The sequence below is a fragment of the Harpia harpyja genome, chromosome 2 (assembly GCF_026419915.1).
Source record: "Harpia harpyja isolate bHarHar1 chromosome 2, bHarHar1 primary haplotype, whole genome shotgun sequence".
In the NCBI taxonomy this organism is placed as follows: domain Eukaryota; kingdom Metazoa; phylum Chordata; class Aves; order Accipitriformes; family Accipitridae; genus Harpia; species Harpia harpyja.
In genome coordinates, this window is record NC_068941.1 from 89,077,729 (window position 1) to 89,104,058 (window position 26,330).

Here is a 26,330-nt window from a genome sequence, read left to right on the forward strand (position 1 = left end):
GATGTGGTTCTCCACTCCATTAGCATTCTCCAGTTTGGAGACATTATGGTCCAGACTTGTCCCACTTAAGTACAGATGCTTCACTGAGCTGCAGAAGCTCCCACTACAATCAGAGTGAGGGAGTGGGCACAGCTGTAAAGTGAGCTGGGAGAAGGCTCAAATTCGTTTTTATGAATGTCAAGTTGCAGAAGGAGAATTTGCATTTCACAATGAGTAGCTCCACAGTCTGTTCAGTTTGTTCCAGCTGTTCCCTTTGTAGTAAAAAGCATCCAGAAAACTACAAAGCTCATCCAGATTCTTCTCATTTTCAGTGACTTTTCTTCTGCGTTCTTGTTGAATACGGCAGGACAAACTCGCCTGCATTGTGCCTCCTTTCTTCTTGTCCTCAAAAAAGGCTGATCAGGTGTCTGTGAAGTGGTTGGGTCAAATTGGACTCCCTGGTGCTCCTTTGTGAGAGGTGGGAAGTTCTAAGGAAGGACATCACGCTTCAGAATAACAGCCACTCAACTGTCTTTGAAGAGCAAATCAACAAATTCCAGACAGTTTTCTATTTGGAGGAGGAGTTTGGCGCTCAGGACATCAGCAGGTGTGAGGTGTAGCCAAAAATTCATCATGCTTCTGGCGTTCCTTCAGGTTGACCTGGCTGTAAGAATAAGTTGTAATTCTCAAGTGAGTGTAATAGATTTCTTACTAAGTTGTGGGAGCTAGAGCAGGGACCCCAGGGATCTCTCTTGACTTTCCCTGATAAATGGCTTTGTTAGGTGCCATCAGCCTCCACCTTTTGTTTCCTTCTGCTAGTAGTTATGCAAGAAATATCTTGGACACCAAGAAAAACCTCTCTATTTCCAGACAAAGCTGTCTGCCTGTTGTCTATAACATGAGCCAGGGTGAGATCAGTTAGTCTGCAGGACCATCTGGCCACTTCCAGTATTACAGTATCCTGAGCATCCTCTTGACTGTACAAGTACACTTATTTTTTTCCCCTAAGGTTAAGCATGGGACACACTGGAGCAGTCGAAGGACACCAAGACCACACAAGACGTAGCAAATTTACAGCACAGTTTGTTCTGTACCTCCATTCAGCGTGGGATAAAGTGCTTCCTGGCTGCTGGTACCCAAAGAGGTTAGATGTGATTAGTTGAATCATAGAATCCTTTGGGTTGGAAGGGACCTTTAAAGGTCACCTAGTCCAACCCCCCTGCAGTGAGCAGGGACATCTTCAACTTGATCAGGTTGCTCAGAGCCCCGTCCAACCAGACCTTGAATTATTCCAGGGATGGGGCATCTACCACCTCTCTGGGCAACCTGTGCCAGGGTTTCACCACCCTCATTGTAAAAAATTTCTTCCTTATATCTAGTCTCAATCTACTCTCTTTTAGTTTAAAACCATTATCCCTTGTCCTGTTACTACAGGCCCTACTAAAAAGTCTGTCCCCATCTTTCTCATAAGCCCCCTTTAACTACTGAAAGGCCACAGTAAGGTGTCCCTGGAGCCTTCTCTTCTCCAGGCTGAACAACCCCAACTCTCTCGGCCTGTCCTCATAGCAGAGTGTTCCATCCCTCTGATCATTTTTGTGTCCCTCCTCTGGACCCGCTCCAACAGGTCCATGTCTGTGTTGTACTGCGGACTCCAGAGCTGGATGCACTGCAGAACCAACACTAGTTCCAGCAGCGGAGTTTTACTCCGTAAGGGGAATGGATGCTTTCTGCAATGTATCACACGAAGAGACCCAGCGGGTTCAGTGTCCTCCGGTGGCCTTGAGCCTTTGTGGGTGCAGTGTCGTGTGGGCTCGTGTTCCTCTGCACCAGCTCATCCATGTACGTCAATCAATGGGCCCATGAGATAGTTCGTAAAACACCTCTCTTGAATTCCTGGTGTTTAGGTCTGGAGGTTTTTTCCCTCACTGAAAGAAGGGTGAATGTATCTGTGCCTGTGTCATGTCTTTACATCGAAAACTAAGAAGGATCAGAGATTTAAGGCATTGTATCGCAAATTATCTGAAGTCAAACCAGAGCATCCCTTAACTCTGGACCAGTCTTGTGTTGGTGGCAGCTACAGTTGAACATTTCCATTGAAAACTTGGCTTCCATGGGTTAAATTTGCTACAGTCAGCATTTAACCTGACTGAAAATGTTCTTGCAAAAAGAGAGGGTTTGGCTGTTTACAGAGACTGACAGGTCTGCCTCTGCTCCCAGGACCAGGAACGTGCTGGATGCAGGATTTGGGATTGAGGTTTGTGAAGCTGATGTTTTGTGGACTGGGAAAATTTTGGAGAAGATGAATAAATTCTTTGTTCTGCAAATCAAAAAAAAAAAAAAAAGATTAGGCTGAGATGTCAGGGGAGTAATCAGTCCTGTTGTTGAGGCAGCTCTAGTTCTCATTTCATCATCAAGTTTCAAAAATCAGAGATTTATTTATTTTTTTGAACACTGGTAGTGCAGCTTTGGCTAAGAAAATCAAGTTACTGCTAAAGGGGATGTGCCATGCTTGAATTTTTAGATATGCCTAAATATTAGATAAATATCTAAATATGTAAATATTAGATATGTTTAAATTGTGCAACGTGTTAAACTAGCCACAGAGATAATTTCATACATTCTGTATATTCAGAGGCCTATACTAGTCAGTCTGGAAAGATTTCAAACAGTAGGATTATTATTTCTTCTGTTGTAGGGCTATGACTATACGTGGAACACGTGGTCTGTTCTTTTCCTTAAAATATATTGTAGGTTTATACCCTGCATAAAATCCTAGCAAGTTTTTTGGGTGCATGTCTTTCTGTTTGCAAAAAGCTTTCCTGTGATCCAGGACTTGCGCTTCCATGTCTGATAGCGTTCTACCTAGATTAGCAATTTTAAAGCTATTAATGTCTCGGAGATGTTAACTCTGCAGAATAGTCCAGCAGTTTTTTTTCTGTGAATGTGTGTGTGTGGGCTTAAAAGTTTTTGCAGAAGATCAGAGACTGTGAAAATGTTGCAGTCTGCTTTGAAAGAATTTCTCTGGGGGAGTAAACTCTGTTTTTGGCAATACCCTGATTTCACAAATCTTTATCAGAAATATTTCTCCGTGGACCATGTTCAACTAGTGCCCCAAATCCAAGAGGAGCAAAACCGTTTGATCCTGAATTCAAATTCATAGGAAAACATTGCCTGCTTTGATGATGTTGTGAAGGGATGACAGATTTCTCCTCCCTTAGAAAAACACGGGGTGGACTCGGGTCCATCCAGTCCAGCTTCCCCACGCTGATGGTGGTCGCCGGAGGATGGCTGGGTCGAGCGAGTACCGATACTTCCCTGTCTGCTTTAGTGATCTCTAGCAGTTTTGCAATCGGGGATATCTGAGCCAGAAGTGTTTTACTGTTTTACCAACTGGAGACCAATTGCGCTTAATGCTGGAGGAATACAGCAAGGCAAAATCTGTATCCCGAGGAGTCCACAAACTAGCTGAAATCTGGATTTGGGAGCTATTTAGGGAGATTAGGGGGCCTGGGGGACTGCAAATGGAAAATAAATGACCAGGAAGGCATGATAAAATTGGCATTAACACAATAAAACTGCTGCCTAGTGTTTGCAGTTGTCAATTATGGTCTTATAAAAGGTAAAAGCAAGAGATGTGAGTGAGACCGGTGAGCTGTGTTTCACAGCTGCTTGCCCTCGGTTCGGCTGTAACGCTTCTGCTGGGGCATGTTGAATAGCCAGGTTCAGTGTGGAAAGGGTCACCCAGGCGATGCCAGCCCCATCCCTCGCTTGGAAACCTTCCTCCTTCCTGGTGAGCCAACCTTACCCGTCTGGAAGAGCTGCTCAAATGGCACGATGGAGTGCCTGGTGCAAGGGAGGGGTGGAAAGCCCAGCGAGAGGGATGAGCAGGCTCGTGCCGTACCCCAGTAATACTTTTTGCTGTCTTGTTCCCGATGAGCTGACTGTCAAGTTTTTGGGGGGCTCGAAGCGATGCCGGTGGTGCGGGATGGGATGCTCGCACGCCGTGTGTTGCTGCTGTCTGTCTCCGTAGCTTCTTTCATCGTTTCGGCTCTAACCAAGAACCTATGTAGCGCTGAGGACTGAGTTGCTTTGCATGGAGGAGATTCTTTAACAGCTCCTGTTCCACATTATACAGGAGGCTATTTAACAAAATCCCCTGTTTTCCCTTTCCAGCCCATAATTTCTGCACTCCCCTGCTTGAAGCCGCTGCTTTAAATGAGGAGGACCACTCGCCCCAGGCGCTTTGGGCAGTGTTGGTTGAGGCTTGCATACCCTCATCCAGCTAGAAACTTCTGTCTTCTTCATCCTACCTCCTTTTTAGCAGAAATGCCTCTTAAGCATAATTAAAAATATATAAAATAAACATGTTTCCCAGGCCTGTCCATTGGTGCCTTTCATCTTTTTCCCCTTTTTTCCACCACATGTCAACAGAACACACCCCTTCTCTCTGGATTTTGGGGGAGAAGGACGGTTGCCTTAGCTTTATGCCTCGGCCAACAAGCTTAATGCTGTGTTGGCTTGAACATATCCAAAGGACACAAGCTTCTTGTATGCAAATTTCTTCTCTGATCTTTCCTCTCACCCTCCCTCCTTCTGTCCCACCCTTCAAAAATGCGCTTCCTTGTCCCTGTGCAAGACTCGCTATGTTGTTGAAAGGTGGTGGAGTCTGTGTGGCGTGTGTGTTTTAAGAAAAAAATAAAAAATAAAATAGAATTTGTGCTTTTAAAGAAATCAAACTAGAAATCTAGAGAATAAGTTGGGTTTTGTTTTGTTTTTTTTTTTTTCCCCCCCTGTTGCATAAGTACCAGAATGGCTTGTGCCAGGATGCTTGAACTTGTATTTAAGCCTATGTTCAAAATTAAATCTCCGTTGAGCTGGCTAACAGAGGGCCAAAATGCTGCAATGGGATTTCCTAGGGGACTGTAAATGAAGTGAGAGCAATATTACATGAAATTTCCCTACTTTAAGAAAGTTTAAGAAATGTATAGTCAGATATAGGTAGATCCCAATATTCACTTTAATTGTTACCTACCTGAAATCTTGGTGTTGCTCTGTCGGACTTGCATGTATCTGAGTTGCACTTACCTATATGTAATATATTGGAGTTGCACTTACCTATATGTGTTCCACACATTTCACGCTGATCTCCTTTTGTCTTTTAGGTGCCTGGAGCCCAGGACCTGGTGGACTTCTCACCGGTGTACCGATGCCTGCACATATACTCTGTCCTGGTAAGTAACTCTGTGCTGCCCGCGAGACTGGTGCTGACGCTGGACTGTGGTTTAAAGAAGACGATGGAGTACTGCTCCTTCCATCGCTGCTGCTGGAAGGAGGTGGTTGCAAAAATTTTATTAATGTTCACCTACCTAGGAAGTGTGTTACCTGAAGTAGAAAGTAGGCCAGTGCTGGATGGATGCTCACAGTTACTTCATGTAAGCCACAGAAATACAAAGGGATAGTTTCTCCAACTATTGCAGACCCTGGGTTTATAATATACATATTTCTTGGTCATATAATTTTTCTCCAAGAATTCTTCTTTGACCACAGTAGCTTCATTATTCAGTGTAAATGGAGGAGTTGCGGGGAGGAAATTGGTTTAAAATGTGTCGTTTGCTGCACTTAGGAGAACTTTGCCGCTCTTCAAACATTGTTTGACAGGAGCAGATTTGCTGCCGTCCCACCAAATTCACCATTTGACTGTATCACTCCCAGTTTCCCGACAGGCTTTGCGTGCACTGAAAAATACAGCCAAACTGAAACTGTCCTGTGTTGGTGTTTAGTTATTGGCTAAAAAGTGTTACTCTGAGCAGTGTCATGTTCTTGAGAACTTTTCAAGAGAGCTCCCATCTCTGTGGATGTAGGCTGCTAGATGAGCTGCGTTTTCTCCTAGGCATTATGAGTACGTAAGGCATTGATTTTTTTTACTTATTTATTTATAACGAGAGCAGATGAGATGCCCTTTGTAGCTTACCCTTCAACTTTTAATTTCTAAGATGCCTCCAGCAGCGTACAAGCCCTGCATCTGCGGACCCAAAGAACCTGTGTTGTTTGCATCCATTCTTTAACATCCTTAGGAGAGAGAGAGCTTTCAGAGGGCTCTTCTTCTGTGGTTGAGCAATCTGAAGCCCAGGCAGCAGATGAAAGGAGCACTCTGTTCGCAGCTTTCCTCCCTTTCCATGGTGGAGCCAGGCTTGAGAGAGAATTGTTTTTAAGGCACTTCTAAAGCCAGTTTCTCCAGCAATACATACAAATGAATTTGCGAAAGGAAAAGAATTGTCATTAAAAACATTTATATAAAATCTTTTCGTGCCCTCATCTGTTAATAATTATGTAATTTGGCTACATTACCACGATATTTTATTGGAATGAAAAAGTTAACCTACCCAAAATGTGTTACTCTGTTTATCTTGGACAAAAACCTCCTCCTCAAACCCCGTGTTGGGAGCCCGTTTCAGGGAGTGTGCTAATTGAAGATTACAACTGGTCTGAAATGCTTTGTGGATTTCAAAGTATCACTTTATTTGGAGAAACTTCAGTGAAGAATATGTATAATGAAAACAGGATTAGGAATCCTATTTGTGTAGCTTACGTGCATTTGTTTAATGCAAGGGTATTTATTTAATTGTGTATTTATACATAAAGCTGTTATGAAAAGGATGACAAGCTTTCGCTGGTGGACATAACAGTTTTGCACATTTGAAATAGTCTCATTTCTACACTGAGGCTTTGTTGTTGTCTTGTTGCTTTACTTTTTAATCTGAAATAGCAGTTGGTCCTCCGAAGCGTATTAGGGAAATGCTGCTGCTAGAAGACAGGTTTCATGGCCAGCGCTCTGTGGTGGATCTGGATGGGATTGTCTTCTGCTGGAGGTGGGAACAGTGCAGTGGACTCGGTGATGGTGAGGTTAAACCTGGTGCAGGGGTTTCATGGCAGGGGTTAGCGTCCTCTGTCCCCATCCTGAGCTGAGATCATTCAATCCTTCTACCCCTACTCTCCTCTAATTCAGCCAAAAGCCCGAGTAATGCGAAAAAATATATAGCAGAGCTCTAAAGAAGGTGTGTTGGTGAGACAGGAGCAAGAGAAAAAGGTAACTAACCGTAGTAAAGGCTCCTGAAAAGAAAATTGCCCTTTTCCTGACCCGTGATTGAATCCTGCCCTGGCTTTCTAGGCCCAACTTGGGTTGAACAATGTCAGAGATCCAGCAAGCATCGAGGGAAACAGCCACATCAGTGTCAGACGGAAGGATCATAATGTAATAGTTACCAAAAAATCCTAATATTTGTCATTTACAATAGCGTTATCTAAATGCTTGGCCTGCAGTTAAAAAGGCCCACGTTGAATAAACATTGAGATATTTATTATTTTTAGTGAAATCGACCTTCCAGTCACCTCAGTTTTATGGCTGTGCTGCTTATAAATTCCCAAAGGATTATTTGAAAAATCCTACTCATATCTGCCAGCCTTATCAGCAGGGCAGAAGTTCACATATTGTAACGGGAGGTCAGCCTTCGGTCATGGTCTTACAGAGGGGGCCAGGCACCTGTAAATCCTTCCTTCAGCAACCAAGGCGAAGTACAATATCAAACAGGCAAGGAGACTTTTCCAGGAAACGCTGAACTTTCTCAGGAAGGGCAGAGGAGGGGGAAAGAAAGTGAAGGAAGGTCAGGCGGGGGTTAATTGAGAGTTGGACCTTGGCGTGGTGGCGGCTCCGGGGAGGACAGGCTCTGGTGGGATGCTTTATGGGACTATTCATCGGCGATTCCTTTTCTTGTGAGAAACGGGCCGGCTGACGGTGTCTTGAGGAAGAAATGGGCGTAGGGGAGGCTTTGAATATCTGCAGATACCGAACAAAACATCACAAGAGTGTATTTGTGTATAATACTTGGAGTTGTGCACACGAATAACCCTTCTTTGCTCAAATAACCCTTTGTTTTCATGATTTGGGTTTATGTCCCTAAACAGTGCCTAGAACAACAAGTCCTTACCCTGCCTGTGGTTTCTGCATGCAGCAAATACTCTCTGAATTGCATGGAAAAAGGCTTTTCAGATGACAGGTTTGGTTTGAAGTTGGTACGAATCGATAACCACTGAACGACCTCGGTGTCTCGGTGGGAATCCTGGTAATATTGGATGAACGTGTACTGTCCGTTTCCTAAGAAAATGAAAAAAAGACTGGCTGGAACCATGGATATGGTGGTTCTTCAGATGCCAGGAGCACCATATAAAAGGGTTAAGCGGGGGGAGCCAGCAGGAGAGCCAGGAGACGTGAGTCTTGAGGCCTGTCCTGGTCTCCTTGGTCAGTTGGCCAAAGTCCGTGTCTCGCTTTAGCTGATCGTAAACACTAAACCCCGCTTAGTTTCTGTTCAGCAGTGATGTGCTATTTAAGGACGTTCATCTGCAGCGTGGTTAGGCTGCTAGGCTGTTGGTATCAGGTATATCTTTTCCTTGAGTTAATAGAGAAGTTTGTTGAAAATGGTAATATTATTATATAAAGAAGAAACAAGAATATTTCAGTGAAGTGATTTTGCCATTGACGTTTTTATCTTTTTATGTTGTCTTTGACCAAAGTCTATGTAATGCTCGAGTTGCTTTGATCGATATCCAAAATAAATTAGGAAAGGTGAGGTTTGGGCCAGATGGTTTATCTGCTGGAGCATCTGAACAGCTGTTGGGTGCCTTGTATTTCAAGGCCAAGACATGGAATTGCTTTGCTTTACATAACATAAAATGAAAAGCAGTTTTTGTTTCATGTTTCCCGTAAGCTGTAGCAAGGCAGAAAGCAAAGAGTGAACGAAGAGCAGAAAGAAATTTAAAAAAAAAAAAGTGCCAAAAAAAAGTCAGAGTGGTTTGCACAGAGGGTGCTCCCAAGAAGTTGTCTCAAAGGCAGCTGACGGTGATTTAAGTCGCTTAAGCTCCTGCTTCAGCCAGTGCTGTTGCCTGTTAGTACTCATTTAGGGTTTGCCTTAGCTAGGTCGGTTTTTTTTTAGCTTTATGCTAATTGGTTACCAATTACTTTGAGGTTCTTAACATGTTCATGAAGACACTGGTATTGACACTCCCAGCTCTTTGATCCGAGCTACAAAGGGGTCATTTTAGGGTAAAGAACAAGTGTCCAAAAAAAAAAAAAAAAAAGCAGATTCTGATGTAAATACAGGCTTAAAACTGTAGCTGCCTTCTAGTTGATGAAGTATTTCTGGAGAATCCCAGAGCTGGATAATTTAGATAAATAGCAGTTGACAGGTATTTACTATAAATTTGTCGTATCTCGCCAGTGACATTTTTATCTGCTGTATTGCTTCTTACCCTAGGCGCTTGAACCCTAAAGCTGCTTTGATGCACAAAATGCATTAGGAAAGGTAAAAAAATGTAAAAGAAATAATACCCTCTCCTTCACTAAAAATTATCAATGTAGAAATATCTTTAAATTCCTGTATTAAAATGCATGCGTTGTGTGTAGATTGTGTCCACTTGCTACATTTTTGCTTGCCTGTTTTAGTGAAGAATATAATGTTTTATATCTCTGGGCTCTGCGGAGTCAGCATGGCCTTAGGAGGAGAAACTAGGGTTTATTTTTGCTTATTGTTAAAATTGCTACGTTTTGATTGCAGAAGCTGCGTGGGGATTCGACTCAGGGACTCGAGGTGAACTGTTTGGCTGCGGATGGGAAACACCACTTTGTATCTCCAAGCCGAGCAGATTTCATTTGAAGTGGGAGATGCCGCAAATCCGGCGGCGGATCGTTAGTCTCCCTCCAGCCCTCCACTTAAATCATATTTTTTTATTCCTCTTAGAAGTGTGCTAGTGATTGTGCTGCCTGCATTAAGGCTTCTTTTTCTGCCTTTGTGGGCTAATAAATTGGCAGGCTGGTTGCTCATCTGCTTGCCGGTGGTGGCTGTGACGCAGCCGGTCGTTCCTGCCCCCTCCCCACCTCTCTGGGGGGGGCTCCAGCATCCCCACCAAAATGTTTGTTCTTTGGTAACAGGGCAAAACAATTGAAGTTCTTCTTTCAAGGGATGAGAAAGCCTCTTATAGGAACCACAATTCAAATAATAAGAGCTACCCAACCCTCTCTTTCATATGAAAACATTTCTTTTTTCTCTTTGTAGCACTAGTTGTTTCTTTTATTTGATACTGAAACACGAACCCTACCATGGAAAGTCTGTGGTTTACTTCTATTTTGGAGATCAGGGTTGTAAAGTTTTCCCTCCGTGTCCTTGGGAACTTTAAAACTTTTTTTTGGGGGGGGGGCGGGTTAGTGGAAAAAATTTCCTTCTCGAAGTCTCTGGTAACTCCTTGTTCATCTCAGACACTTTGCAGATTGTCCCATCGTTGTGTCCTGGCATATCTCACTGTCTGCTGACTTGGCTGACCCACTGGTGCCTGGTGGAGTTAGATAGCTATAAACACAGCACTGAGATCATAGGGAAAGGCTGAGGGTGAGACACTTTGTGCACTGGATTGATAAGGACACAGGAAAAGCCATTAGAGTGAACTGGTGTCAGTGACCTGTGATAACCATTCTGTACTACGTGCTAATGGACCCTGGGTAGTGTGTCTGTCTGTAGTGGCAATAGATTTAACTTTTGTAATTGTCATATTGCTCTTTTAACCCTGTGACCTTATTACCCATGAGAAAACCACTTGGCTTCGATCAAAGAAGCAGCAAAGAAATCAGTGTTCATTCTAAGCTGGCTAGATATGATCACAGGCAGCCTTGATTCTTAAAATATTCAGCTTGGAAAACAGACATGTTAGGGGGGAGAAAAAAAAAAAGGGAGGTTTACTACAATAGCCCAGATGCAGACTTCTTGTCACCTGAGGTTAGGAACAGCAGCCGTGCTTTCCCAGGGCTTTGCAAAGCTCTGCACAGTCACTCACTGAAAATATACTGATATTTTACATTTAATGCTGATTTCATCCCAATTCACTCACTCCCATTCCACTCTTAATGGCTAACTCTATTAGTCCTAATCAGGGGAAATATATTGCATCTCTTCAGTATTTCACTGAATCATTCAGGATGAATGGGACCTCAGCAGGTCTCTGGTCCAACCTCCTGCCCAAAGTAGGGGCAGCTCTGACATCAGACCAGGTTGCTCAGGGCTTTATCCAGTCTGGTCTTGAAAACCTCCAAGGACCAAGACTGCAGAACCTCTCAGGGCAACCTGTTCTGCTCCGTGCCCTCCTTGTAGGTGTTGAAGGTGGCTGTTGGGTCCCCCTGAAGCAGTCACTCCACCAGACTGAACAAGCTCCATTAACCTCCCACTGCGGGGCAAGTGCTCCAGCCCCAACCATCTTGGTGGCCTCCAGTGAACTCGCTCTGGTCTATCGGTGTCTTTCCTGTATTTGGGAGGCCCAAAACTGGATGCAGTGTATACATACAGTCTTAACGAGTGCTGCGTAGAGGGGGATAATCGCCTCCCTCAATCTACTGGCTTGGCTCCTGTTAATACAGCCCAGGAGGCTGTTGGCCGCCTCTGCTGCCAGGGCAGACGGCTGGCCCGTGTTCAGCTTGCTGTCTGCCAAGGCTCTTGGTCCTTATCCACAGAGCTGCTCCCCAGGCAGTCAGTCCCCAGTCTGTGTTGTTGTAAGAGGTTCTTCCTTCCCAGGTGCAGGACTTGGCATTTCTCCTTACTTGTATTCATCAGGTTCCTGTCAGCCCATTCCTCCAGTGCGTTGAGACTCTCGGGATGGTGGCCCTGCTCTTGAGTGTATTGACTTTTCCTCCCAGTTTGGTGTCATCTGCAAAGCGCATGAGAGAATGCTGTTGCCTCCTCCCAAGTCACTGATAAAGATGGTAAGCAGGACAGGTCCCAGAACAGACCCCGTTGTGGTTCCCCACCTGTTACCAGCTCCCCTGTAGGGTACAACTCGTTAATCATGACCCTCCAAACCTGACCACCCCGCTAATTATTTACCCATCCAGCTGATCACTTATCCAGACTGAGACATCCGAATTTAGGTACAGGAATATTGTGGAAAAGCATGTCAAAAGCCTTGCTAAAATCAATGACACCCCCTGCTTTCCCTTCATCCGTAAATCCTGTCATGCAATCATAGAAGGCAATCAGATTTTTGGCATAACTTTTCCGTGTTAAATATATGCTGGTTGTCCCCAGTCCCCTTCTCCTCCGTATTCCTGGAATGTGCCCCAGGAGGACTCGGCTCATGACTCCCCTAGGGACTGAAGCGAGGCTGAGTGTGCTGTAGTTCCTCAGATCATCTTTTCAGCCTTTATTGCAACATTTACCTTTTTCTGCTTGTTGGGAGCATGTCTTTTTTTATGGTATTTTAACTACTATGGGATCTTTGGTTCTAGAGAGCCCTAAGATCAGGACTGATTTTGTTAAGAGATGTTCACCTTGAGTGGTGCAGAATAGTCGGCTGAAGGACCCTAAAGACCAACACTGGTATTTGTATTGTGTAAGTGTGGGAAGGCTTTTCCTAAGATTTGCTCTGTTTCCGGGTGTTGAGGCTCAGGAGGGTCCCAGGAATGTTTGGAAAATGCTGCAGCTACCCCAGAGAACTTTGTGGTGGTGTCCAGAAGCGGTGATATCTCAAAAATAACAAGTGATAGAGACGTAAGTGCACTGATTTGCAAAGAATTTCCCTGAAGAGCATTGAGTTTTCTAAGGTAAAACTCAAGTCTAACAGAAAGGGAAATCTCTAACAAGCATTCCCATTCTTTTCTCATCCTCTGGTTGTAGACTTATAATAATTTAGACTGGAAGAGACTTTAGAGGACTTTGGTCCAACCCTCCACTCAGGGCTAAATTTGAAGTTGTATCAGGGATCTCAGAGCCACCTCCAGTTGAGTTTTGAGGATCTCCAAGGGTGGAGACTGCCCAGCCTTTCTGGGTCCCTGTTCCAGTGTTTGACTACCCTTACTATATTTTTTTTTTTCCTGTTAAATTAATTTGAATTTATCTTTTTGCATTTTTGTCTCTTGCCTCTCCTTTTACTGTGCATTTCCAAGGGAATCCTGGCTCCATCCACCCTGTATTAGATATGCTTTCTCGCCCTTCTCCTTCCTCACCTTTCCTCATGTGTTGTGTGCTCCAGCTCCCTCAATTACCTTGGTGGCCACTGCTGGCCTTGCTTCAATGTGTAGTACACCAGTATTTCTACAGCTGCTCTTCTGCATAACACTTTTAAAGCCTTTTTTATTGCAACTGGATCACGAGTGACACTGTTCCACTGGGCTAATGGTCATATTCCATATTTAGGACTTATTTTTGCCCTAAAAGTAAATAAATGGCACTCTCAGAGCTAGTTCATAGTGACATGTGAAAGATACTGCAACATAACCCTAGACCCAAATTTGACCCTGGTGAATCAGTTGCAGTTTTTCTCGACTATCCCCAAAACTGGAGGGAGAGCAGAGTCCCAGGAACCCTTCTTGGAAGTGAAGAGTCTTGCCTGCGGGCTGCCCTTAGCGGCATTGCCTCCAGACACCATGTGTGGAAATCACTGAAAAGCAAGAGTAATAACATACTTGTGGAAGCAAAACCGTGAGAATATACTGTTCCTGTGTTACCTTGTGCTGTCGAGTGTTTTAGTCACCCTGGGCTTCAAATTGATCTCAGTAGAGTATGTGTAAGACGTGGACTCTCTAAGACTGCTAGAAAAAGAGGCATTAGGAGGATCCTTCTGTATGAGGACTGTTGAGCTATGCGTGTTAGTGAAGCTGTGTATTTTGTGCATAAATTAACCCTGGGGGAATTATCATGTGCTGACCAGAAACTTCAGATTTTTTCATTTTTAAAGAGGAGAGTGTGTTTGTGGGGGAGGAGGGGGCTGTAAAATAATAAGCCACCATGTTTTATGCGTCTCAGAAAATGGCTTGGTGCACAGCTGCGGTTGCTGTTTTCCTGCTATGTATGTTGTTTCTCATCTTAAAGGCCTATATGCAGTGTATCTGGGAAATGATTGCCATCCTGTTTTCAATAAAACCCTTTTTTTATGAAGGGTCTTGAGTTGGCTGGACATTAATTCTCAATCTGTTTACAAATATTTGCGCAGGAAAGGGTGAGCAATGTTCAGGACGGGCTTATGACGCATATACCCCCTATTTCAGTCCTTTGTTCAGGAAAATGTGGAAACAAGGCAGTTGTACAATGAACAAATGTTGCCTTCGCATTCCAGGAGCGCGGTGCGGGAGCTGCTTGCTGCGGGGCAGCCGTGGTCTAGCAGTGGGAAGATGAGAAGCACGCAGACCGCCATGCCAACACAAAAAAGATGCTTCAGCTCGGAGATCAACAGGCAGCTTGGGTCGTATTTTATGAAGGGTGATGGAAAAGCTCCGATTCAGGGGGTTGATAATTGCTGTATACAAAAGCAGGGATATGTGCAACATGTTCAGAAGGTGAGCGTTGCCCTCAGAGAGGTTTTTCTTGGCTCTGCTCGCCTGAATCCCTTGGAATGAGAGGTTTGGCTTCTGAGAAAAGCGCCTCATCTCTTTTATCATTTGAAGCTGTTACCTGGAGGTCTGGGTGACTTATGATCTTCTAGTTTCTCCACTTTGCGGAGACTTAATCATCTACTCACAGACACTGAGCAACCCACAAGAGCTGTTATGAGAGCAGGGATTTGTCTCTTGCCTTTAAATCTTCTCTCCTGGCTTCACTATCTCCAGCTTGTCTTGCCCCAGCCATGGTTGTCGTATGGTGTTGAAATGCCTTGGAATCCTTCAGGATAAAAAACTTATTAAGAATAACACAGTCTAAAAAATTGTGCCTGTTCCTTCTTCTAATTGTTTCAAATATTAACTAAAGGACATACATGTAACTATATAGCAAACTCTTTATTGTAGTAATAGCTTGGGTATGCCACAGAACATGTTTTCTACAGCTGCTGGTGGGTAGGAAGCCTCGTGATATTTTTGCGTATAGACCCTATAACTAAATGGGTGCACATTGACTTGTACGGGTGCCCACACGTATATACGTTATTGCTCTATAGGGAAGCCACTGTTGTGTCCATCTTCACAGCATCACAGACAAAAGTTGGAGAGGACCTCTGGAGATCGCCTTGTCCAGCTCCCCACAGAAGCAGGGTCGGCTAGAGTGGGATTGCTCAGGACCATGTCCAGTTGGGATGGAAGCTCCACAGCTTCTCTGGGCAGCCTGTTCCAGTGTTTGATCGGCCTCACAGTAAAAAGGTGTTTTCCTATGTTCAATGGAAATTCCTGTATTTGAGTTTGTCTCGTCACCGGGCTCCACTGAGAAGAGTCTGGCTCTGCCTTCTTTACTTCCCCCATCGGGTGCTTGTACATGTTGAGAAGGTCCCTTGGAGCCTTCTCTTCTCCAGGCTGAGCAGTCCCAGGTCTCTTGCTATATGTCACATGCTCCCATCCCTTAAGATCTTGGTGGCCCTTTGCTGAGCTTGCTCCAGTGTTGTCTGTCTCTGTTGTGCTGGTGAGCCCAGACTGGACCCAGCTGTGTCTCACCAGCGCTGAGTAGAGGGGAAGGATCACCTCCCTCGACCTGCTGGCAATGCTCTGCAGAACACAGCCCAGGAGTCTGTTGGCCTCCTTTGCTTCAGTGGCACAGTGCTGGTTCGTGGTCAACTTGGTGTCCAACCAGGACCCCCAGGTCTTTTCCTGCCAAGCTGCTTCCCAGCTGGTTACCCCCAGCGTGTACTGGTGTCTGGGACTGTTCCTCCCCAGGGGAAGGACTTGGCATTTGTTGACCTTCATGAGGTTCCTGTTGGGCCATTTCTCCAGCCTGCCCAGGTCCCTCTGAATGGTGGCACACCCCTCTGGTCTGTCAGTCGCTCCTTCCAGTTTTATCATCGGCATTTTCAGAGAGCAGAGGAATCAAAGGCAGATTTCACCCAACAGAGCTCCGTGGGTGATGGGTAGGAGGAAGGAGAGCTCTTGTTCAGCTCAAATGAGTTGAGTGCTGGTGCTTGTGCTTACGTCTCTGCTTGTGTAGCACAGCTATTTCACTGCCTGGTCATTTTGGCTTCTTGACTTAACTGTTTTCTATAAACACATAATTATTACATACATGTTGGTTTAGGTGGGCAGAGTTGAGAGCTGGTCAAACCAGAGGTCATGCTGGTCCGCTTCTGGTTGGGAGTAGACTGTACAACATCCCGTGTGCCTGTTTGAATTTGGTTTGTATGCATCATTGCCTTAAAAAGAGGCAAAAACCTAGTTGTCAAACGTGGAAACAGGCTGCTAGGACATGACTTCTTTCCCAGTACAGAGGGTGTAGCCAATACTGGATGTGCTGCTCCTTGGCGGCGTTTGGAATGGGAGGTCTGTTTATTAGTTTATCTTGTTTTTATTTCTCCGTGCTCCCTGACCATTCCCCCACGTTCTGCAATGGAATAACAAAAAAACCCAAATATGCAAATGTAATTTTCCAACCCAAACATTTTATAGCAGTCTTAGGAGCGAGCGAGCTGCATTTTTCTGCCCGAACGTGGTGTACAGGACGGGTGCTTTCCTGCTGCTTCCCAAGTGCGTGCTTGGATTCAGGGAGGGGGAGAACGAAGAGCTTTGAACTGAAATGATCTAGCGGTACAGTACTGTCTCCTCATGAAAATATCCCTGTTTAGGGACTTTCCCCCCCACCCCCGTGTGTCTGCAATTAATGCAAACCCCTGTCTGTCAGTCATTATTAGCTCTCTGGTAGGAGACATACACCTTAAAATACACAGTATTAAGCAGGCTGTAGAAAATGGGTGAGATTTGTTGCAGATTGAATTCTTCTCAGTACATTTTGCCTCCTGTCCTTCCACCTTCCTCTTCCCTTGGCTCCTTTGCCTCCCTCTGGACCTGCCCTTCATCTCCCTCAAGGACTCATTCTGCACTCTGCTTAAATTAAGGTGGTTTTTTTTTTTTCCTTAATTGATGGGAGCCCTGACAAGAACTGATTAGCTGTTGGGGATGCATCCTTCCTTGTAAAGCTTGTGACCGATTTCCACTGCTTCCTTCCTTCCTCGAGACCGGAGAGCGAGCTTTCTTCTACGAGCAGTTGCCTCCCAGAGGCTTTATGCACGGTGGCCTCACATGGAAGACTCTGTGGGCTTGTCCTGAATATATTTTTTTCCCTGGCAGCTCATTCATTATAAAGTTTTAATGAATTTTAAATATATTATGAAAAGAGCACATGGTTAGAAACCATCTCTGCTCATTTTTACACTGGGAAGTGTTGGGTTGTGCTTTTCTTTGCAGAGAGGGTGGATTGAAAGCAAGTGGAGGAGAAAGGCATGTCCCCGTGTGCTTAACCTTGCAGGTCACCTGGAACGGGAAGAGATGGCCAAAAATGCAACCTGAAAATGTTTAGCTGCTGCTGTTTATAATGAGGAAATATCTGTCTACATCATCGCTTTGTAACTTTTCAAAAGTATGACTTAAAAAGGAGAGGGGGGGTTGGAGAGGGAGCTGCGCCACCGTATTTTCCAGAATGAGAAACACAGGCTACTTGTTCAGTCAATTCAGTTTAGGTCAAATGTAGTTATGAAAAACAGATGATTGCTGGTGATCAAGCTGTACTTTGACAAATATCCCATTGTTTGAGCGTGCAGTGATTTCTTCAGAGCGTTACCCGGTGCAGGGCTTGGCGATTGCCTTCCTCCAGCTCGGAGCCTGTCAGCCGGCGCGGGGCTGGGTGCTCCAGACCCAAGGGCTTGGCTCCGTAGGAGGAGGGATTGCACAGAAAGAAAGACTCAGTGCAAAATGCCTGAAGTTTCCACTCTAGCTATTAAAATATGAGCTCACTTGGGACTCTCAGAAATGCTTGAAAGGTCGCTTCGTACGTACACGTTGTATCCTGCACTGCAGAGGAAAGGTTTATTTGGGGGATGCTGATATTTGAGAGAAGCTCCTTAATATTAGTGTAACTTAGGCCTGTGTTGCTTTGTTATTATACATTCTTTTATGGTTTCCCCTAGAAAAAATTCACCCACGAGTTATATCTGGGAGGTGAGGAAACTGTTATTGGTGTTGCCAAGACAGGGCTAGTTGAAGCTGAGATAAATGTACGTGTCCCCATGTGAGTCTGACCCAGGGAAAGGCTGAGCCCTGCTCTGACGTTTGCTGGGTCTCGTGCTCTTCTGCTTCAGAGCTGAGCGATGGTACTTTGGTGGAATTGCTCTGCAAGGTGGCTGTCCTTAATCTGAAATGTCAAAATGTCTTACATTTTGGGTGTGTTTTCAAATTTCTAAGGTTGAGAAGCAATGTGGGCAGATGCATGCTACGTGACTGTGGTTTTAGGGGTGATATGAAGGCTGCAAAGTGCCAAGGGAACATTTAATCCTTTTTAGGATCTTTGTTCTGAAATCAGTATCCCTTTGCTCGGGTATCCGTTGGCTTATGGGATGTGAGGGACTAATTCTGGGTAACTTCAACCTGGGCAAGCTTTTCTTTCTGTGCCTTGTGGCATGTCACACCATCTAAAAGCATTCAGTCTTACCAAAACCCTCATTGCTCAAACCCAAGAAACTCATCATCCCTGACTCAAGGTGGTTTATGACCCAGCATAGACCAGCTTGTGTCCACGGGGATATTAGGGAGAAGATAGGGGTGAGCAGGTGGATCAGGTGTTCAGGATGTATATGCAGGTGGCTGGGAAGTCTAAAAGCAGAAATGAGGTTGATATAGAAAAGCCCTTTCGTGATGGGAGAAGGTCTCTTGAGTGTCTGTCCTTGGAGAAGTTCCAGGAAATATTCCACTAGACACTGGGAAGACCGAAGGGCTAGATTTGTGTATGGTCCTGGTTATTCACATAACTTTTAGAAACATACACTGTTACTTGATGTATTTTGTCATCCGAAAACAAAATCAAAGCTGTTAAAAATATGGAAAAACGGTTTGTGTTTGACTTCTTATCGGTGTCACTGGTCTCGGGGCATGAACGTGCGTTGGATCTTCTGTTGCACTGCTACCACTCAGAGATAAACTTTTGACTATTAATCACAGGGGAAGATTAGACTTTCCAACAAATCTTAATTTGTGCATGTTACTTTCTACTCCTTTGGAGCAGCATTAACTCTGAGGAACTGTGAAAGCTTGAGCTGTCATCTCAGAAAAGTTTAATGTCCTTCTCGCCTTTTACAGCTCCATGTGCTCTGCGCTTCACTTCATTTGTCAGGCACAGCAACTCCAGATTTGGAGTACTTCTTCTTTCTAGCTATTAAAAAGTAAAATTTTTAAGATCAGAAAAGGCCCCCAAGGGAAATATTTTGAAGTATTTGAGTCTTTCTATATGTTCCTTCTGGATGAACATATCTCTTTTTAATACTGAGAATTGATTTGATAAATACAAAAATACTGTTTAAAAAGGTTGGCCATGTGTTCAGTGTTTATACAAGCAAACCAACTCTCTTTAACTAGGATGATGTGAAGTTAAATCGCGTGTTGGACTGGGGCAGCAGTCTTTTGCTTGGTCTAGTTTAAGGAGAAGCTGTGATACCCAGTCCTGGCTAAGCAGAATAACAGAACAAATGATACTTGGGTAGCAGAGACTGAAAACCTTGCACTCCCTTGCTCTTGTTAAATGAACCCAGCAGCTCTAAACCGATGACTGAGCAGTAGCAAGTACGCTAAATTTTTCTACTGCTATTAAATGGAAAAGAAAACACATTTCTGGTTAACATTTAAACCTATTAAAATGTGATTGAAGTGGAATTTGCATCCTGGATTACTTGGAAGATTTACTGTGGCTACTTGTCTGTCACATTAGGAAAACTCATTTCACCCTGAAAATCCCTACGTTTCACTAAAATCCCCGTATTTAGCTTGTGCAGCTCTATACCTGCTTGCAGACGCTTTAGTTGCATCTGAGATGCCTTCGCCAGCACTGCGAGCTCAGCCTGGGCGGTGAGTGACCTGATTGAGCAACGGTAAATAAGAGCACAACCGTATAGGGCTAGAATTAATGTAGTCAACTGGTAGGTACATTTTAGGATTTTAGATAAAAGGGACATTGGATCTGGATGGTCAGCAGAGTCCTCCTGTAGCAGCGTGCTCCTTACACCCATAAGGGTGAGGAGCATTTGCATCTGACCCATCAGCAGTGTTTTGGTGTGCCAAAGAGTTTTGCATTTCCTCGGAGAGCTCCTGTCCTGGTTCTTGCCCAACAAGCTGCTTTGTCTCAGGAAACCAAAGGGTCACAGGATCTGTTGCTGTGTTTGAAATCTCAAGTTTCTAATTTGAAACTTTGATCAAGCCTGGGAAGAGAGGCAGGTCTTCATCTCCTCGTCCTCTCCCATGGCTGCTGTCTTTTCTGCTTTCAAAGTGAGCGATGAACATACATGTGAAAATGCCCTTTCTCATGAAAGGTCGTCCTTAGCTTCTGCAGAGGTTAAATTCTTAACAGGGGAATAAACTTGAAACGGGAGATGCTGTCCCTTCTCCCCTTGCAAAGCTCCCGGAAACCTGTGATGCTATGGGAAATGTGAAATGAGTTGTTGAAGGCAAGTTCTCAACACGAGTGTGCTTGAAACCAGGTGTGCGGCTTGTGCTTTTGCTTTAAAATCTATTTGCAAGAAAGAATCCATCTGTTTGGTACAGAGATATTGTTCTTTCTATCTTCTTCCATGGACTTACTGTAGGGTTTGAGCCCAGAGCATCAGTTCTTCATCTGATCCTTCTCTGCTTGCGTTTGGGAAGAGATGAGGTTTTGGGTGGGTTTAATTCCTTCCAGAACTGTATTTTGCAGTCTGACAGACCCCTGCAAAGGCTCTGCCAGCTGCAGAAATAAACTTTATTGGTGGGAGAGGGAGATCTGTTGCGTAGATAGAGCCGAGTTGTTGTTGTTGATGCCTTCTTTGTCCCATACTTTTAGGAGGAGATGTTTTCTGTGTGCTCCGTCCAGCCTGTCGAGCGCTTTGAAGATAAGAGCACCTGAGACCCAATTCTCCATGGTTAGCCACGGCATGGGGGAGGCTTTGGCTGTGCTGATTGCATGTGCTGTTACAATGGCCCCCAGATTTGGGGCTTGGTTGCAGGTTTTTGGTGGCTTTTAGCTCCTCTGAGCCACGCAGCACAAGTCACTTCTTTCAGCTTTGTCATGTGAGCTGGATTTTTCTAAGAGAGAATTTTTTTTACCTATTTTTTAAAGATTTACAGTCTGTTCTGATCTCTAACCTCTGTTTTCTCTGAAGCTTTGACACAAGGTCTTATGGACACTAGAAGTTTACATGGGCACGGGTAGCCGTTGGGCAAATTTATGGAAAAAAATCCATCAAGGGCTATTAAATAATAAGACTTGGCTTGTGGCTCAGGGCGTCCCTGTGCTGTGAGTTGCTGGAGGCTGAGAAACTAGGCTGGAAAAGCTGGATTACGTGTTCGCCCTGTTCTTGTGTTATTTTTCAGTAACACCAGGTCTGGTGCTGGCTGGCGTTGGAGGCAGGGCGCTGTGCCCGGGCTCTGCCGCCACGTAGCATTTGCACGCGCGTATTAGGAAAGCTGGTTGTTCCTGCTGGTTAAATTCAGGTTTTATTTAGCTACCTCTAATGCCCGCCTGAGCCCTGTGCAGGCAGGACACAGGGTGTCTCCTGACAGCTCTTGGGCACTGCTGTATGACTGCGTGGAAGACCTCACGGCTCCGGTCTTGCCAAGGGTTTGAGAGACATTAAATTTTCTGATCTTCATTTTGTTTGATTGAGGTTAAAATACTTCTAGCTGCTTTGCAGAACAAAAGCTATTGCTTTTTTAAACCTGGGAATTTCTGATTTTTTCCCAGTTATACCAGTGTAGGTAAATATGAATGAAGCGAAAGAACTTGTTTGAAAGAGTATTTCTTTCCTGGAGTGAGCAATTGAAGGGCACTTTATTCTCATTTCCATGCTTTTTTTCCTGCAATTACAAGGATTAGAAATACCTACTTATTTATTTTCAACAGAAAGCTTAGATAACTATGCAGCACTCTTGATTCCAGCTTCTGAGGTTGAGGCAAAACATTTGAGCTCCTGGTTAGGATCTGGAGAGCAGAGCTAGCACCAGAAATGGCTTCTCTGTGATTTTGAGAGGAGAAGCAGAGATGCGAGCTACCCAACCCTTTCACCAAGCTGAAGAGGCAAATCTATGCTGGCAATTTTAGTTGCTCCGGGCTTTCTTTTTTCCTGTTAAGTCTTCAATTTTTTAATTTTCCATCACATTGCTAATGGCGGTTTTCTGTCTTTTCATTGATGGTTTCCCGCTGCGAGAAGATGGGAACCCCTGATCGTGGCCAAAGCAAAGAGTTATTTGGCTTTCTGCTTCTGGTCCCCACCTTCCTGCAGCTGCTTTCGTGTTGATCCCTTGGAGAGGAAGGAGAAAATGCTGGTTTTTTCTTTTCTTTCCTCTACAGCACCAGCTAGCCACGAGACCATGGGCTAGGGAGCTGGCGAGCAGCAGGATCTGGTTCTCTGTTTCTGAATTCCTAGGTCTTAAACTGAGAAGAGAGCGGTTTGCTCCCCTCTATATCACACAAGCCATAAAAATTTCACCTTTCTCACCAAATTGTGATTTTCTCCTATTGGGAAGACTGGAGCATCTATAAAAGGGGCTGAAGTGGGAAGAAGTTGGCTTCTGGTCCGGATGGAGCGATGTGATGCTCATCTCCAGACTTCTCGTCTGTCGGATTCAGCCGAGCGCGTTGCATCCCTGCGAACTGCCAGGCTCTTTTGGGATGGAAACTCCTCCTTTTGCTAGCGTGGCCCCACCGTTTGTCATCCCGGGTCAGAGGTTGCGAAAAGCAGTAGTCAATTAAAGCTTTATTAGATGTAGTTAGTAATGCTCTGAAAGGAGCCAGCCAAGCTAAGGCCGCTAATAAAGGCCCTTTGTTAAGGTATTTAATAAATTAACACTCTGCTGTGGCGGGGAGGGCGGGAGGCGATTACAAAAGCCAGGCTCGTTAATCAGCGTGTTTACCCTCTTCAAACGCCGCGGCCGTGCGGCTCCCTAATCTTTACCCTCCAGATTTGTCGGGAGGTGCGCGGGCAGCTGCCGGCCCGGGGACGGGAAGCGCCTCCGCGGGTCACGCCTGGGCCACGGCTCCGCGGACATGCCAAGACAAACACGGCTTACGAGGACCGTCGCGCTAATCACCGGAGCCCCTCGTTAAGCGGGGACGGTCCTTAGCGCAGGTACCCGTCGCGGGCGTGGGGTGATGCTGAAGCGGCGGGATTCCCCCAAAGACCGCGCTTTGTCTCATCCCTACCCTGCTCATCTTCAGGTTTGATTATTTTTTTGAACAACCCCCCCTGCACACTGTGCTGGATGTGCTGCCGGGCTCGAACATTAGAGGGCATCTCCTCCTCGTGCTTCTTTATTTTTTTTTTTTTTTTTTTGGTGTGTTTTGTTTTAGTGCAGCTTAATCTATAGGGCCGTCTTTAAAAAGCAAATAGAGCATTTGACCTGCTGTGCAAATTAGCCATATGGTGAAGTGTAATATCCCGCTGACCCTCATTACCGTGCAGTATGAAAAGCTCTCCCCTTTTCACATGCAAGCATATTAAAGTGGCCTTTTCAGCATTTTCTTCCATATAAAACTGTCTTCACTCCTGTGGCCAAGCAGTTAAAAGGGAACTCCAGCTGCAGCCAGGAGGGTGAAATTAAAGGCTTTACCCTCGTCTAAATGGAAAATAGATATTGCTTCCTATAGACAGGGCTGGGGAACAATGCTGCGCTGCCGGCTCCGGCAGTGGGCCGGGGGGGTAATGGCCTTATTTTCTGGGAGGAAGGAGCCCGGCTCCTTTGAGAGAGGAGGTGTTGGGCGTCTACCTTGGAAGAAGGGGGAAAGGGGGAAATCCTACCTATTTTCCTCTATAGTTAACTATTTCATGGCCAAGCTGGTGGGAAGCAGTGAGAAGCCATGCCAGGACCTGCCGCAGGACCCCAAGTTTTCCCTAGGACAAGCGGTGGCTTTTGTGCCGCTTTGCATCAGAGCTAAAGAAAAGCCACGTGCATCTTCGCCCCATAGAGAACTAGCTTTAAAACCAGTTCTCTGGTGCATTGATGCCTGTATTGATGCCAACAAATTCCTTGTTTGCCTGTCCGGGGCTGGCTGGGAGCTCACCTGGATCAGGAGGGTATTTCTCTCCCATCTTCTCCATCTCTGCTGATGGAGGTGGCTCAGGTAGCACCACCAGCATCTGCTAACCACGTCGGACTAGTTGGTGGAGCAGGAGGGAGGTAATTGTATCTGTTGGACCCAGACTTCAGGCTTTGCTTTCTTGCTTTTGCTTTGTAAATTTTTGTTGCTTTCAAACTTTGCTTTAAATCAACTTACCAAACCAATGATCGGAGAAGGGAAGGAAGTGCTAGAGCTCCTACGGACCCTTCTGGGTTGGCTTTTTGCTCTCATGACTCTCGCTAGTTCTTGATTAGAGTTTCTTTCAGCTGACTAGCTTGTGACCTTGGTACTAGGCGATCTTTGGAGCACTCCTTTCCTTTGGGATGGCCTTTGGTTGTGCTCCTTGGCCTTCTTCCATTTTGCTGCGTCTCAATTTATTACTTTTTTTAAGTGCTTGAATACAAGTTCATTAAGTCAGGTGGTTCCTATCAGTGCCCTGTCGTTGAATACAAGCCCTGAGGCATCTGAAATGTGAAATTCACTTTGAAGCTTGGGATTTAACAACTCAAAGAAGAAATGGGTTATGGTCTTCCATCTGGGGTACAGGTTGGAGTCAGGGCTGGGTGGAGCAGAGCTCAAATCCTGCTTTGGCTGGGCTGAGCTGGTAGGAAGGAGGTGGCTCCATGCGTGTGCCTATGGCCCTTTTATTTATAGGAAGAGATGCACAGTGTAGTGAGATACTGGCCAGCAAAGCAGCACAGAAAATCAGTCTAACCAGGATGGCGGAGGCATCCCTGGTCAGGACAAGGTGGGGTCACACGAACTGTGACCGTTCTCCGCTCGTGTGTGCTCTTTCAGCCGTGCAGGACACGTGGAGATGAGCGCAGCCGCTTGTGAGCATGCACAGCTCTGCAAATCTCGGAGGGAGAGGCTCACCTCAAAAGCGACGCTTGCTGTACCGCCGCGCTCTCTTCCCCCCACGCAATTTTCTGGTTAGCTTTATCTTTTTGTTTTCGGTATCGAGGTGGTGTTTACAGTCAACAAGCGGTTCCACGGGGCTGAGCAAGAGTCTCCTTTTTGATCCTGATTCAGCAAAGCACTTACATGCTCAGTGCTGAGCACCTGCATGCGTACCTGTATGCCTCTGTGATATTATTTGGGAATATTTACATTTTTAAAGTTAAGCATCTGCTTAAGAGTCTGACTTCTTTGTGTTTCATTAGTGGCTACTGGTGTTCTCTTGTCTTGAGAGATCTTCAGGGTATGTTAAACTTATTTTCTAAGCTCATTTTCTTGCAACTTATTTCTAACTAGTGTACAAGCTCTCTTGGTTTCTTTAAGCGCTGGACAATCATCTCTCCTTAAAACAAACTGCCCATTTTAGGTAACATTGAAGTAAAAAGTGGTTATTTGCAGGATTTAAAAACTTCTGTGCCGCTTTTGACAAGGTAGGGCCCATGCAAACTGCTGCTCTGAGCTGTTGAGCCATTGGGGCAGGGGTTGTACGTGTGGGTCTGGTTTTGGGTCAGCCCGTGCAACTCTGGGGTTAAGAGAGGGGAGTAGAGGTGGGATCCAGGTTTGACTGAGTGTCTTTTCAGCATTGATACGATGCCAAGCGTTGTTTGGCACTTATAGGCAAATTAAAATGAAACACTATCTATAGGGACTGTTTCAGCCAGGTGAGGGGTGACACATCACAGCACTCTTGCTCAGTGACTTGGGGGAAAAGGAATATACTGTTTCTTGTTGAAATGAGACTGAGATTGGCTAAACTGTGAATATAACCCCCCTGAAATGGGACTTCTGGCCCAGTTCTGGCCCTTCCTCCTCGCAGAACGTGACACGTGGGAAATGGCTGGTGATCAGGACATGTGGAGCCCAGGCTGGGAAATAAGCCATATGTAAAATACCTGGAGGCTTCAAAATCTCTGTGTAGTCTGTTTGTAAAGTGTGTTTCTCACAAGATAGGGTCATCTGGGTGGGAAGGGACCTCAGGAGGTCTCTAGTCTAACCTCCTGCTCAGAGCAAGTCAGCTGTGAGATCAGACCAGTTTCTCAGAGCTTTGTCCAGTCTGGTCTTGAAAGCTTCCAAGGATGGAGACTGTAAAACACCTCTGGGGAGCTCTTTCTGCTGCCTGACTGTTCTCATTGTGACAAAGTTTTTCATTACAACCAGTCAAAGTGTCTCTGTTTCACTTGTACCTGTTGTCTCTCCTCCTGCTGTGGACCACTGTGAAGTCGGCCTGACTCCATCTTCTCAGTGACCTCATCGTAGATATTAGGGTTAGATCCCCAGGTGTTTTTGGCTGCTTTTTGCTGCGAGGGTGCACTGCTGGTTCAT

At 45.3% G+C, this 26,330-nt stretch overlaps 1 protein-coding gene across 5 annotated transcripts in view; it reads left to right on the top strand.

Annotated features, from left to right (window-relative positions):
- EXOC6B (exocyst complex component 6B) overlaps window positions 1–26,330 on the top strand; it is a 308,866-nt gene that overhangs the window by 150,966 nt on the left and 131,570 nt on the right. For all 5 annotated transcript variants that reach the window (XM_052780871.1, XM_052780867.1, XM_052780869.1 and 2 more), the window contains one exon: window positions 5,142–5,210. In XM_052780871.1, coding sequence (XP_052636831.1) covers window positions 5,142–5,210 — 69 coding nt within the window. The remainder of the gene's footprint in view (window positions 1–5,141; window positions 5,211–26,330) is intronic.